The 14157-nt window shown below is 41.6% G+C and overlaps 1 protein-coding gene across 1 annotated transcript; it reads right to left on the bottom strand.

Annotated features, from left to right (window-relative positions):
• Positions 1 to 4265: 4265 nt before the first annotated feature.
• alpha-Man-IIb (alpha-Mannosidase class II b) lies at positions 4266 to 8639 on the bottom strand (the record flags this gene model as incomplete). Its single annotated transcript, XM_017905003.1, has 2 exons — positions 4266 to 7600; positions 8164 to 8639. Coding segments are annotated over 2 exons (2619 nt in total), but the record flags the coding sequence as incomplete, so codon positions are not given.
• Between the last annotated feature and the right edge of the window lie 5518 nt (positions 8640 to 14157).

Here is a 14157-nt window from a genome sequence, read left to right as displayed (position 1 = left end):
GAATGCGCTTCATTTGGGGGCATTTGTACGGTTGCCCCAGTTTTCAGTTCTTTGTACCGATATTACATTCGAGTTTCACGAGCTATACGAAAATAAGCCGTTGTCTCGGCCACAAAAAGCATTGTTAAACCCCGACCTGCGATCCACTCGATGGTCTGGCCGCCATGAAAAATTCCATTTCCCTTCTTTCAGCCTGGATCAACTGCGACATTGCTGAACTGCTGTTTCAGAGTACCTGGCTCGATTATTAGAAGCTCCGGCCCCAACGTTAATTCACTTTAAGCTCTTTCTCACTCATAAACTTTCTACTTACCCAATTGTTACCAAACTTGTAGGTGTTTCCATTATTTTAACAAATAGTGTATCCATAAAGTTTTACAGTACACATCACAAATAAAACAAGCATGTTTGCAAGATTTAAAAAATTTTGTTTACAGATTACATATTATAGTAAAAATAAATTTTGATGCTCAACATTGCCATTGAAATTTAATCCAGTGTATTAAAGTTATTGAAGAATGTTTTTTGCACATTTAGTATAATAAATGTGGAGTTTCCAGAAGTTGAGGTTACTTCGAATAGACAAAACAAATAAAACAAGCATGATTGCAATGTTTAAGAAATTTTTTTACATATTACTGATATTATAGTAAAAATAAATTTTAGTGCACAATATTCTCATTGAAATTTAATACATTGTATTAAAGTTGTTGAAGAATGTTTTTTGTACATTTAGTATAATAAATGCGGACTTTCCAGGAGTCGAGGTTATCTCGAACAGACAAAGAAGGAAATTCGAGGAGAGAGAGAGAGAGAGAGAATTAAGGGACGATCCTTCTCGTTATACAACTTTTAATTACAATCGGTTCGATTTCCTTTTTACTGGAGTTTCCATCTTCGTTAGACACAACCGTGGAGCTGATTTCTTTTCCTCCTCGTGGCCTTTTCACAGCACTGAATGTCCCCTGACGTTCTTAATTAACGACGGAAATACGTTGTTAGTTCTTCGAGTGGCGAGTTTCGCGACTGTCGTTTGCACGTTAGTCTATATCCTCTTTTAGAGGCTTGTCTCAGTCATTGCTCGCTATTTTCACTCTGAAACGACGTTTAAGCTACCTACAGTCTTAGTTTAAACGTATCTGTTTCCTCATAGGTCTATATATCTCTCTAAATGCTAAGTTTGGTGTCTAGAAATGGATTCTAACGAAGGAGAATGAAGCAGAGAACCACTTTAATTGCTGCCTATTTATTCTTTGCTTTCTCATTTGTTGTATTTAACTTAATCTCAAATGTAATACCTTCTGACTATATTTTAGCACATGAAGTGCAAATGAAATTTAATCCGAGATCCTGATTCTGGGATGAGCTTCCTCACCTTGTATCCATCTTTCTTTGCTGTATAATAATAAACTGCTGCATTTGTCTTTTACAGTGAGTAGGAGAGTACTTCTCATAGTGCGAATATCTAAATAAATAATACAGAAATGGTGTACAATTTTGTGTTTTTAGTTATGTCATTTGGAAAAATTACTGTAGTTGGACTTGGATCTTCTAATAGACACTATGAAGCTTAAAAACTTTAGGGTTTTCATTTGTTGTATTTAATTTAATCTTAAATGTAATACTTTCTGACTCTATTTTAGCACATAAGGTGGAAATGAAATTTAATCCGAGATCCTGATTCTGGAATGAGCTTCCTCACCTTGTATCCTTCTTTCTTTGCTGTATAATAATAAATTGCTGCATTTGTCTTTTGCAGTGAGTAGAAGAGTACTGCTCATAGTGCGAATATCCAAATAAATAATACAGAAATGGTGTACAATCTTGTGTTTTTAGTTATGTCATTTGGAAAAATCGCTGTAGTTGGACTTGGATCTTCTAATAGACACTATGAAGCTTAAAAACCTTAGGGTTTCCATTTGTTGCATTTAATTCAATCTTAAATGAAATACTTTCTGATTCTATTTTAGCACATGAGGTGCAAATGAAATTTAATCCGAGATCCTGATTCTGGAATGAGCTTCCTCACCTTGTATCCTTCTTTCTTTGCTGTATAATAATAAATTGCTGCATTTGTCTTTTGCAGTGAGTAGAAGAGTACTGCTCATAGTGCGAATATCCAAATAAATAATACAGAAATGGTGTACAATCTTGTGTTTTTAGTTATGTCATTTGGAAAAATTACTGTAGTTGGGCTTGGATCTTCTAATACATACCATGAAGCTTAAAAGCTTCAGGGTGTTAGGGTAATTCGGTGAGCAATTAAGGAAAATGCAAATGAGTCTTCTGCTTTACGTCGATGACCCTCTAACCCTGTTCTCAGCTTGCCACGAAACGTGGCAGGTAAGGAACTGGCATCGTGGCGTTTATCAGCACATCAGCTGGTATCGCGCACTCTCGTTAATGAGAATTATGTCAAGGAATTGTATCGATTAAAGCTTAGCCCAGATACTCGACGACGGGGCGTCGCTTCATTGATTTACTATCATGCACTGCCTACAGATTCATCAGTCAAACGATGCCAAACCTTACTTCGCTTCCCTCATCGCGAATGGATGGTATAGAAATAGCTCGCACTTCGACACACTGTTCAATAAATAAAGTTCTCCCAGGATGCGAATTCCTTTTTCTACGCAAACTTCGATTCGAGATCCAATTGTTGCCTCTAGAGCTCTCTGCATGTCTACGATGCCGGGGATCAGATCTACAATATTAAGAAAATAATGAAATCAATGACCGAAGTGATACTCGAAAGTATGCGAGAAAGTAGAGAGCTGATGTAAAAGTACCTAGGCATCGAGTTTCATTGCATGGAATTATTCCCGATTGCTCGAATGTTCTGGAGTAGAGGAGGAGACAGGGAGAAGCCAGCTTGCTCTTAATTAAAATACGTCAGTTACTATCTTTATTCAATAAATATAATATTACATCGTAACATAAGGAATATCGTGGTGTGTAATTGTCCTCGTCTGCTGGACCGCTCGCAAGCGTGTTCTTGCGGACAGCCCCAGCGATTTGCAAATATATCTCTATATACGCGTACCACACACGTACATGCCATGTGCACACGTACACGTATGTATACATATACCATCTTTAATATAGATCTTTCTTCTCTAGAGACAGCACAAACACGTAGTATGTTACAATATCGGTACAAGGACAGTCACAGATCTCCGGCGATCGTTTTTAATCTAATTCTCCGGTGTTCCAACGCGAATCCTCTGGAGGTCATGTGTTCAAGAACCATTTTGGTATTTTACTTTCTTGAGTTGGCCCGCAGGGAGACAGGCTGACTCTTATTAATCGGTAGTTTCCTCTTTGAAGACTGCGACTGACATCTTCAGATAAGAAATTTCGAAACTGCTACTTTCCTAATACCTCTCCTTCCTTTAACCTTAATTAACGCTTTAATTTCCTAGTTAGTTTATAAAATATTACAAATTAATTCGCATTTTTCTAGTAGAAAATATAATTAAGAAAATAAATGCAAGGGATAGAATTAAAAGGAAATGGAACGTTCCTTTCCATCTTTGTCATCCTACTTTCTTCACGAGGCTTCGATTTCAAGCACTCCACCGACGATCTTCTTGTTTACATCATTAAACTCGACGAGTCCCCGAATCGAAAAACGAGAAGCTCAATAAGCTGAGCTTAATTGCAGATGCACCGAGCTGCACCGTCGGCATTGCGATCTGTTTGGAAAACGAAGCTGGCAGTGGGATGAAAAATTTTCTGTCGCTGGATCGTCGATGAAACTGTGCTCGGTACCTATCTTCCTCAAAGCTCGGTGATACCGGTTAAAATAAGTGTTAATAGCACTCTAAAAAAGTAACTACTTACATAAAATAACATTTTTTTTTGCTAAAAACTTATCTCTGTTACTCTCTAGTAATTTATTTAAGTATCCTTTAGCTTAACTTAGCAAAGTTAAGGGTGTGTTCCAGTAGCTCGACAACTCGGATAACAAACAGTTTCATTTGCCAATTTGGAGTTAATAAGTTGTCAAGACAACCCTTCAAGTTTCCAAGGAGGTCGGTGAGACAGAGACCCACATAGCGTAAAAAAGAACCTGTCCAATTTGATAGCCGTGAAGTATGGTGCGCTAGGTCCTGAGAAGATGACACAGGACTCGCGTGGAACCCGTACGACGCTTTCTCTTCCGCTAATTAATCTAATATTTACACGAGTCTGTCGTACAGCGGACGCCTGATCGAACCTTTTCGTCTCTCCAGCCGGATACGCTTAGCAAAAGTAATAAGAGCGTTGGAAGTCACCAGTGTTTCCTGGCGGTTGATTCTTTTTCTTTCTGTCCGGAGAAGGAAGAGAGAGTCCTCTCGTATAACGTTTTGCATATGAAAATAGGTGTATACCATTTACATTATATATCTCACGCTATCACAATATACGGTCTAAGGTAAAGTCCTGGTTTGATATGTACAATATAATATATTATTTATAGTATCTCACGTGGTGAGCCATTTAGCTTGAACATTTGGTGTATATTCTTGACACGATTTGCACGTTTCAATCGGGCAAATATTATTGCTCTGTATTAAATGCCTATCGAGTTCGTTAGATTTATGAGGATTCAAATTTACTCGTGATCGAATGGTATTCCGTAGGCTGATTAACGATGTGCATACAGGATTTGATTTGGGACCCTATGTAGAAACAGCGGCTACGATTTTAAGACAGATTGGATGCAAGAGCTCCTTCGGATTCACCTTCCATTCTTGAGAATACTCTGAGCGAGGTTCAAACGATCAGGCTAAATAGAACACCCAGTTCACCATAATCCATGTTGTTCCCGTGCATCTCGCGCGAGTTGAATTTCTACCTTTGTACAGATTACTAGTCTGTAATGCACTTTGAACGTTTGATTGTATCGTCAGTCTGTTTTGGCATGCTACTGAAGCCTGGTCTCTATTGGCAGCCCCTCTATGGTAACTGGGAATAGAAATCGACCAGCGGAAACACGCATGAACAATCCTGCGGCGAGAGACTGGGCTTCAGAGACGAGTTCTGACTCTTGCGTGTTCCTACAGTTGATCAGAGTGATTCGAGGGGCACGGGAAGTGTATAAACCGTACGTGAAGTCAGAGGACACAGCGAGTCTGTATAATTTCTCTTTCTACGTCGACTCTCCCTTCCTATCTCTGTCTGACTAATTGGAAACCCAACTGAAAAAAGGAACAGAGTACAGTATGGTGGCCTGGTGTGTGTATGTACACTGGTGCAGACACAGTCAACTTCGCCATGGCATCTAGTATATACACTGGACTGACCATGGAACACAAGGTAAAAAATGGGGCAAGAAGAACACGGTTCCAGCGCCATCTGTAGGGTAATTCCCCTTTCCGAATCCAGTGGATTGCACGAAGACCCGAAGAGGTAGCATCTACCAGGGCAATGTCCTGTTCAGAAGACAGGCAAACGCTGCTGTTGGGCTCAGTATCATTGGACGAAGTTCACGTTGAACGTCTCCACCTCCATTGGCTGCAGGTTCACCTCCTGCAGGCCGTACTTTAACCTCTCTTTCGTCGTGGTGCCAGTTAGCGAGGTCTTCGTCACGTTCAGATTCGCTAATTTGAAGAACGACGTTCCCTGGCCGATCTTGTTCGTCAGCGGACAGTGCTTCAAGGTCACGTCCACACCCACGGAGCAACTGTAACCTTGTCTATGGAGTACCATAAGGGCGCTATTCACAGGGAAATGTGGTAGTTTTTGATCGTGATTGGTCCTCAGGTTTAGCAAATGCAGGTCACAGGGGAAGCTCTGACTTAACAGCCTAACTTCTGGCGCCATTGTGATGTCGCCCTCTGTTCCATCCACCACAAAAATGTTCACAGGGTAATTGAGAGCGTTGCTCAGATGATTGGCGAAGAGAGAAGGTTTCGAATACTTGTCCTTCTCTCCAATTATGTCTTCTAACAGCAACCAATGTTTGATGACAGTTCTGCGATTGTCAAGAAGACCTTCGCCCATTCCTCTCGAGTCATCGTACAGCGTTCTCCTGTCTAACATGACCTCTAGCCATCCTGGCTGATAACTGGCTGCTCCTTGGCAGTGATTCACCAACAAAGTAAGTCTATGATTGGTGTCTTCTATGTAGGCCATAGTGGTGATGGGAAAATAGTTACCCTCGATGCCGATCCTCTCTATCTTTGTCCTCTTGATCATCTGATGACCGTTTAAGTCTGTATAAAATTCTGGAGGATCTCCATTTAGTATATCAGTCTGGAGCCGCATGAACATCTCCGTTTCACGATTCTTTGGCGGAGTTTCAAAGTCCACGATGTTCCTCAGGTAGATAGCCTCGCCTAATCCATCGTCTCTGTGATAAATAGCCATGTGGTGGGTCAACAGTTTACCATATTCGACGGTCAGTCTTGAGCTGAGGCTTCCACTAACGATGTAGATCTTCTGATGGGGTGTATACGCCTCGAGGACGTCCTTGTCGTTATCTCGGAGGTTAGGATCAGGCATGAACAAGTAGGCTCCACTATGGAACTGCGCGGACGGATAGGCAGCGAATTGAATGGCGCATTGCATGATCTTGCCAGTCGCCTTCTTGGTTACCCTTTTCAGAAAACCGGTCTGACCGTCAAACAATAGCTTCATTCTTTGGTTCTCTAACTGAACATCGCCTACTTGCATCGGTTTGATGGGAAATATGTTGTCCTTGCCACATCTGCTGCAGTACACGGTGGAAATGGCATCCATGGGTATTTTATCTATCTGCTGGAGATGATAGGTGGCTATGGCTAGAGGTTTCAGCTCTACCACGAATAACAAAACGTAGACATCGTGAGTGATACTGGTGGCGTTCATCACCGGGGCTATCTGATACGGAATAGGGTTCCTCTGCGTGTCTAGGACTCTGATCTTATAGGAAGTGACCTTCAAACTGATCACCTCCTGCCTAGGCTGAGCTAGAGGATTGAACAGGACTATCTTCTTGGTCTCCTGACCGCTGACTCCAATTGGTATTTTCTTTGGTAACTTCTCGTAGCTGTCCCTATCCGACTCAGCTAGTACATACACGGAGTTAGGCTTGGTCGTGCTCCCAGCCAGAGATTGAATAGCGAAGCTCTGCAGACTGGTCGTGTCTGAGATGGACTCGAACAATTTTAAAGCATAGTCCTTCATAACAAAGGACTTAGAAGTGCCAGTTATAGCATCGTGGTGCTGGAACAGACCCAGATTCCTCCTTGCTTTCACCAGCTTCTCGAAGTACGTTTCGTACAGCATAAAGTCCTTGCCAGACTGCTTGGCCACGTTTAACGCGATGGTGTAAAGGATCTCGGCTGACCGGAGGTTCGCCTCCAGTTCACGGTCAAGGATCTTCATATATGGCCTCGTGGTGAAGTAGCCACTCCAGTATGCCGGCCTGCCTTCGCTGAAGATGTCGGAATACACGAAGAAGTCTCCTTTCAAAGTTGGGAAGTTCTCCACGCGCTTCCTGATCTCGATGAAGTAGTCTTTAGGTGTGCCGAACACTACTTCTGTGTTGTATTCCTCCTTTCTGCTGTTGATATAGTCCATCAGGATCTTGTAATTGGTGTACTGTTGGTCCCACTCGATGGCATGGTCATACCTGAAGCAAGAAACGTGCAAACCTGGTCAATAGAGACAGAGAAAAACCATAACGAATTATTAATAAGTCAGCTACTGGGTTAACCCTCTGCACTATTTTCACGAGTCAGGTTCGTTGTTTAATTTCATGTCAAACGTGGATATCACGAGTCTGACTCGTGATCGACATTTCAGGTCAAACATGAATATCACGAGTGAGGCTCGTTATCGATATTTCAGGCCAATCGTGAATATCACGAGTCCGACTCGTGATCGACATTTCGGGTCAAATATAAATATCACGAGTCTGACACGTTATCGGTATTTCAGGTCAAACATGAGTATCTCGAGTCTGACTCGTGGTCTTAATCTCGGGCCAAGTATGAATATCTCGAATGGGATCGTGTGTTCCCATGCAGGCTATTAATTAATCATATTATAATTACTCATACAGAATTTGTTCTAATCATGTGTAAAAATTAACATATTTTTTAAAGTTTCTGATTTAAACTCATTTGAATTCCCGACTTTCAGCGTAGTGAAAGGGGTTACCTATTTTTACGAACAAAAGCAAGTAATCCTAACCTGAAGTCGTCGCCGAGCGGCATCAGGACGACATTATGCGTGAACAGTGACCCCGTTCTGGAGTATTGTTCCAGAAGCAGCTCCGCCATTTTCTTCACGTTGCTGGGAGTGATCTCCACTGCCCTGACTGAATATTCGGTATACTCGCCACGGATCTTCCTGAAGTCGAAGCTGAGACAGACATGGGGGTGTGGGCCGCAGGAGTGCTTGATGTTATAGATATCGAACGGCTGATTATGCGTGAGCATGTCAGCCTTGCCATCCTGATCCCACGGATGCAGCCAGATGAAGTCGCCGTACTGTTTCTTCGCGAACCACTGCTTCCAGGCGTAGTGTATTCTCTGGATGACGGTGCCGGAAGCACCGGAGGCTTTCAGGAAGTAGGGTATGGTTCCACCGTGGCCGAAAGGGTCCACCGACCAGCCGGACTCCGGTATCACGTCCAGGTTCGTTTTAAGCCATTGGTGTCCTACAATCAGAGAGGCGAATCGGGTCAATTAAAAAGAAACGACTTGGCAGACGAGAAGAACGAGGCCATTCTGTTTGCAGAATAGTCAGCAACGCCGCGGAATAATCGGCTTTTCTGGTGCGCCGGGTACCGACAACCCAGCCGGCCGTTTAATATCCTGGGAACGGTTAGGTGAATCTTTTGAGGCTTCTACAGCTCTCATTAAGAGACGGAGAGAGAGACAGCTCGCGTAGAAATCAAAAGGATCGATGCGAGCAGCGTCGTTAAATTCGTGGGACGCTTGGGAGATCGTCTTTTGAGCGTCGTTCGCTCGTACCGTCGATCACGAGACACTTATCGCCGTGTAAATATCCCCGGGGCTCATTTAAAAGCTCATGCTCCACGGGAGAACAGGAAGAACATCGCTTTCGGTGTTTTCAGCTGGAAGATCTAGGATCTACACGGTCTGAATGTTTTTTATTTCTTCAATCGCTTCGATGCAAGTTCCTTTAACACGTTCGCGCCGGCGCTGATTTTTCTGTTTCCCGCTGTGGGGCGCCACGCGTACTCGTGCACTGCTTCATCTGGCGGTGCGCGTATTCAAATGCCCTTAGGTTACTATTTTAACACGTTGTATGCCACGCCAGTTTTACAGGGATTGCCCGTGGCGCCACGGTGAATTTTCTATTGTGCGATGCATATTATGTTGAAATATTATTTACGACAGTTAAGGTGAGTTGTATAATCGCGTTTAATGTATTTTTCGTGGTGGGGGTCACCGGTGACCCCCGCGGCGCTGTAGACCATTTTTGCCATTATCAATTGTTTAAAAAGCAACTCGAAAAAATATTTCAATTCCCGATTTTAGGATGAAGTTAGCGATGTATTTAGCGAAATGTTCCGATTACGAAGATTGCATTTCATCGAGCAATTACGCACAGAAAAAACGTCGTCGCGAATTTAAAAAGAAACCTGGAAGTGTGCGAAATGTAAGGCGATTTTGCAAAGTGTGCTATGAAAATAATTCAAATCAGTTAGGAAGAATGAGAGCAAAGAATTGCACTAAAAAAGTGGCGACATATTGTGCCTACTGTTTTGGTTCACCTTTTCTTTGTATAAATAAAATTATTTTCGCATGTTCTGTATGACATTAATTTCTTCGAAGCATTATAGTAACAATGGTACTGTTTAAAAATTTATCGGTATCGATATTTACTCTAATTATGTATTTTTACTAATGGTCGCGTCGCCGATCACCGGTGACCTCCATGGCATTGACCGTATATATTGAAATTGGTGTGAGTCAATTAAAGAAAAAGACATATCACGTATGTAGCGACCAGGTTCTCACCCTCGCCAATAGATAGATTCCTATTTGAAGCAGGTTCGAGGATTTTCTCGCAAGTTATAGCGGTGAAGCCTCGATCTCCCTTAACTAAGAAGTTCTTAGCCCACCTAAGTGTCCCCGGTCTAAGCCTTACTGATGAGTCCACTATCAGGCCCGGGACGAAACGCATCCCTTTCTTTTCCTGCCATCTTTCTACCTGCTACCCTATCAATAGCAACGACGACCACGGATTTACCAACAGGCCAGCATCATAGAACACAGACCAGCCCATCATAAGGAACCACAAGAGACAACATAGTTGTCACAATGTACATACTTACACAATATAAGTACTTAAAGAAAGGAAGGGTGTCACGGATCCAATACGTATACTCATGGATAGCTGTGACGTGCACATGTGTTGGTGTATAAGGTCAACGTGTGCAGAAGAGCTGGTTCGAATTTACCATAGAATTTGATAGACTTCGACTCGGTTGATCCAATGATTGGACGATGTCATACGATCCACGAGATGACTGTGTCTGGTTTAATTATGCAGCAAGTAACCACTCAACGTGAGTGATTATTCGCAAAGCTTGTTGAGTCGTTGAGAATAACTCGTTGGTTCGATGCTGGTGCTCTTGAGATTGTCCAAAGACTTGTGATGCATTTGGATATTGATCAACGACTTGTTCTCCTGTTTGGAAACTGATCAACGACTTGTTGTCTTGTTTGGAAACTGATCAACGACTTGTTGTCCTGCTTGGAAACTAGTCAACGACTGTTGTTTTGTTCGGAAACTGATCAACGACTGACGATCTTTCGAAGCCAAAAAGTGATCACGATTTGCCAAAGGAGAAGCGACCTCCTGGTTGGCAGTTTATCGGACCAAGAGTGGGACCCTTGGTCCGCGAATCAGGCAACCTCAAAGAAGGGAGGAACGTCCTCCATAACAAGGTCACTGGTGGAGGAATCTTGTCTCTCAGAGTGAGGTTCTTGGTGTTAGAGTGGTAATCGTGCTTCGGTGCCTAGTGGCATCGGTTCGGTGTGTTGGTGTGCGTGTGGTGGGGGAGTGAGTTGAGGAGTGTATGAGAATGGGATAGCTACGTGCTCCTCCTGTATGCCTGGTACTGGTGCTGGATGTGTGTGATATAAAAAGGCCATAGAATTGTTTTTCTTCTTCTTTCTATTTATTTAAGTTATTTTTCGCTTTCTTTTCTTTCAATAAATGTTTTTGCTTAATAAGTTTTGCTTAATAAGTTTGCTTAATAAGTCAAACACTTGGGGGGTAACCCGCACATTGGTGACCCTTCTTGGGAGGTAACGGATGAGATCACCTTGATATTATGGCTTCGAAAGTCCTAAACAACACACATGGTCTGGTCTGTTCTTTTTGTGAGTGTTGCTTTTATATGTGTGAATGTGAATGATGTTGAACGAGTGTAACTTATTTGCGACGATATAAATATAATATGTGCGAGTCCAGTCTAGTATAAATGATGTTTGAAAAATGTTTAGAAGAATGTGCTAGAATAAAACAGTTATGTGAGAATCGTGAAAGAAGAAACATGGGTATGTAACGGTTAATAAGAGTGAGAGAGAAATAGAAGAATTTTCTAGAAAGTGTCAATCAATTTTTTTGTTTAAAATAGTTTATTCCGAGTTGTTTTCATTATTTAAACATTTTTATCAAAATATACTGATGTGTTAACTGCTAAAAAGCGTATAAGATATTGGTGCCTATTACTATGCACACATTTACGTGCCCACTGTCAGCGAAATCCTAAGTGCTGTTGCATGTATTTCCAAAATTAGGTGCTAAAGAATGCCCCGTGTCCGGTGACAGGAGGAAAATATAGGAAGGTTTTTAAAAATGCACAATAAAGAGAAGAAATGGAAAGTACCGAATATGAAATAAGTCAGCATTTAGGGTCCAACTGTTAGAAGACCGTAATAGGTCTTCTAGGCCCGTAGGTAAATAGGTTATTGTCCCAGGACAGCATGGATAGCGTGAAACGTGAAATCCTATATAAAGGGAAAATAGATATAAAGGGCAAGGACAGAGGAAAATAAGTGGAAAAAATAATGGCAAGTGAAATTATACAGCTTATAAAGCATGCATTGAGATCGTCTAGTAATTCAGACGCCATCTCTCACGGTAGAATCCCGTTTCGATACGTGGTTGTAGAGGACGGTGGCTGTAATCGCTGCCTATTTATCAGTTCTCACCCTCCTAACATTCCTCGTCGGCCAGACAACCCCGTTTGACCCTGTGCAATAGCGGGGAGTTAATCCACATCCGTTGCCACAGGATAGAGACTGCGTTCCGGCTCCTTGATGGACGATTTATAGCGCCGCGCGCTCGCAGCGTCCCTAGCGACGATTGAACCAACTATCTTCCGCTCGAGGTTACTCATCTAGGTCGGTACACTCTATGGACCACGGTCAACGCTGTATTTTCGCTAATTACGCGGGTAAAAGGTAGTTTACATATATCTTAGATTCGTGTGTAAGGTTTTCTAACTATTTTTACCGGCGGAGAAAATACAATTGACGCTTTGAAATTCGCGAGATCTGGTTAGGAGAAAAGACCATTCAAAAGTATGTGCACAACGCGGTGGCAAAAAGGAACGCGGTATAGGATTCGATTCGCCAATGGCGGCAGCGTGTTTCTTTATTTCACCGTGGCATGGCTTCGGTCTTTGTGTTTTCAAAGCCGGGGAAAACGAATTTGCAGAGGCTTCTATTTTTCCACGATAAACGATCGTCGATCGTGTTCGTCGGAACGCTCGCGTATCGCCAGTTGACGAATAGAATTCTCTGCGATCCGCGCAACTTCCGACGTGGAAAATGGACTACTGGGAAGCACGAAGCTACGAATAGAAGAGGATCAAATAAACTGCATTTTTGGAAAGCGATGCATGCTCGAAATTTATGCGTTAAATACGTTTTTTATCCAAACCTAACTCTACAGATCATATACTCTAATCAATAACTTTAAATAATAAATGAACCTAACACTGAGATCTAATTTAACATCGGGTGTCCCAAAATTCAGGAAAGAAGTGATTTTGATAGAAAACACAGATTTTTAATTAAAAATTGTAAATATTGCTGAACAATGAAGACGTGTTGTTCCTTCCTATAGCGTTCCGTTTTTAATAACCTTGAACTGTCACCTGTCATGCTATCTTTCCTTTTTCGTTGGCGATACATTACTATAGAAATGTCGCAATATTCAAATCTTACATGAATTTTGCGTACTACAGATTTCAGTTCAGTTACTCGGTAAATAAACTTAATCTGAATTTAACCTAAACTTAATATTACGTAATGACGTAATATTTAAATCCTAACCTAAAACCTCAAAACTTAACCTAAACCGAATATTTCAATTCGTTCGTAATCCAGATTCAACATTCTAACCTAACTTTAATTATTCAAATGTTCATTATCCAAATTCGACATCCTAATCTGACACCAGCTTGAATCTAATCTACATCTCATATTTTATCGCTCTAACGTGTCACGCAATGTCGATGAATCGACAGTTGGAGAGAATGGAAATTGCATTAATCATAGTACAGTAAAGTCATAGCTCCTAATACAATTTGAAAAATAGAGTATTTCGTGAATGGATCACAATTCACAAATCAGATTTAAGAGGATACATCGAGACGAGGCATTGGCGTAGAGGTGCAATGTTTACCAATAACTGTGAATAAAAACCGTAGTGACGTAATTCATACCATTACTGTATCAGCGACTTCGAGAACGTCAAAAGTGAGGTTAGGTATCCTTTTCTATGCCTCTATTACTCCAACTATCAACTTACCAGCGATATACAGTATCAAAAATTCTAGTCCGAATGTTACCCATATCCGGGGCCATAATTTAAATTTCAAACCTAACTTAATCCCCTGGACTGTAACTTCGAGTCTAGCTCGTCATGAGTTATTCATGCCAAACTGCACGAAGCTTTCACACTCGACATTCTAACTTATTAAAAACTTGTATTATTTGTATTATCGTATTATTTTGTTCTGAAAAAATTGGATACATAGTGATCAATTAAAATTAAATGCTTTCCCAGTGCAGAATTTTTACAATCAAATTGCAATACATCCCAATTGGACCTAACGCTCGAATTCTAACCTCCAAACTCCGTCACTGAGAATTTCTTCCGTAATTATTTAGAAAATGGCGGTGGGGGGGGGGG

The sequence above is a fragment of the Eufriesea mexicana genome, unplaced genomic scaffold, assembly GCF_001483705.2.
Source record: "Eufriesea mexicana isolate 0111107269 unplaced genomic scaffold, ASM148370v2 scaffold3530, whole genome shotgun sequence".
NCBI classification, from domain to species: Eukaryota; Metazoa; Arthropoda; class Insecta; order Hymenoptera; family Apidae; genus Eufriesea; species Eufriesea mexicana.
This window is presented reverse-complemented; position numbering and strand designations above follow the sequence as displayed.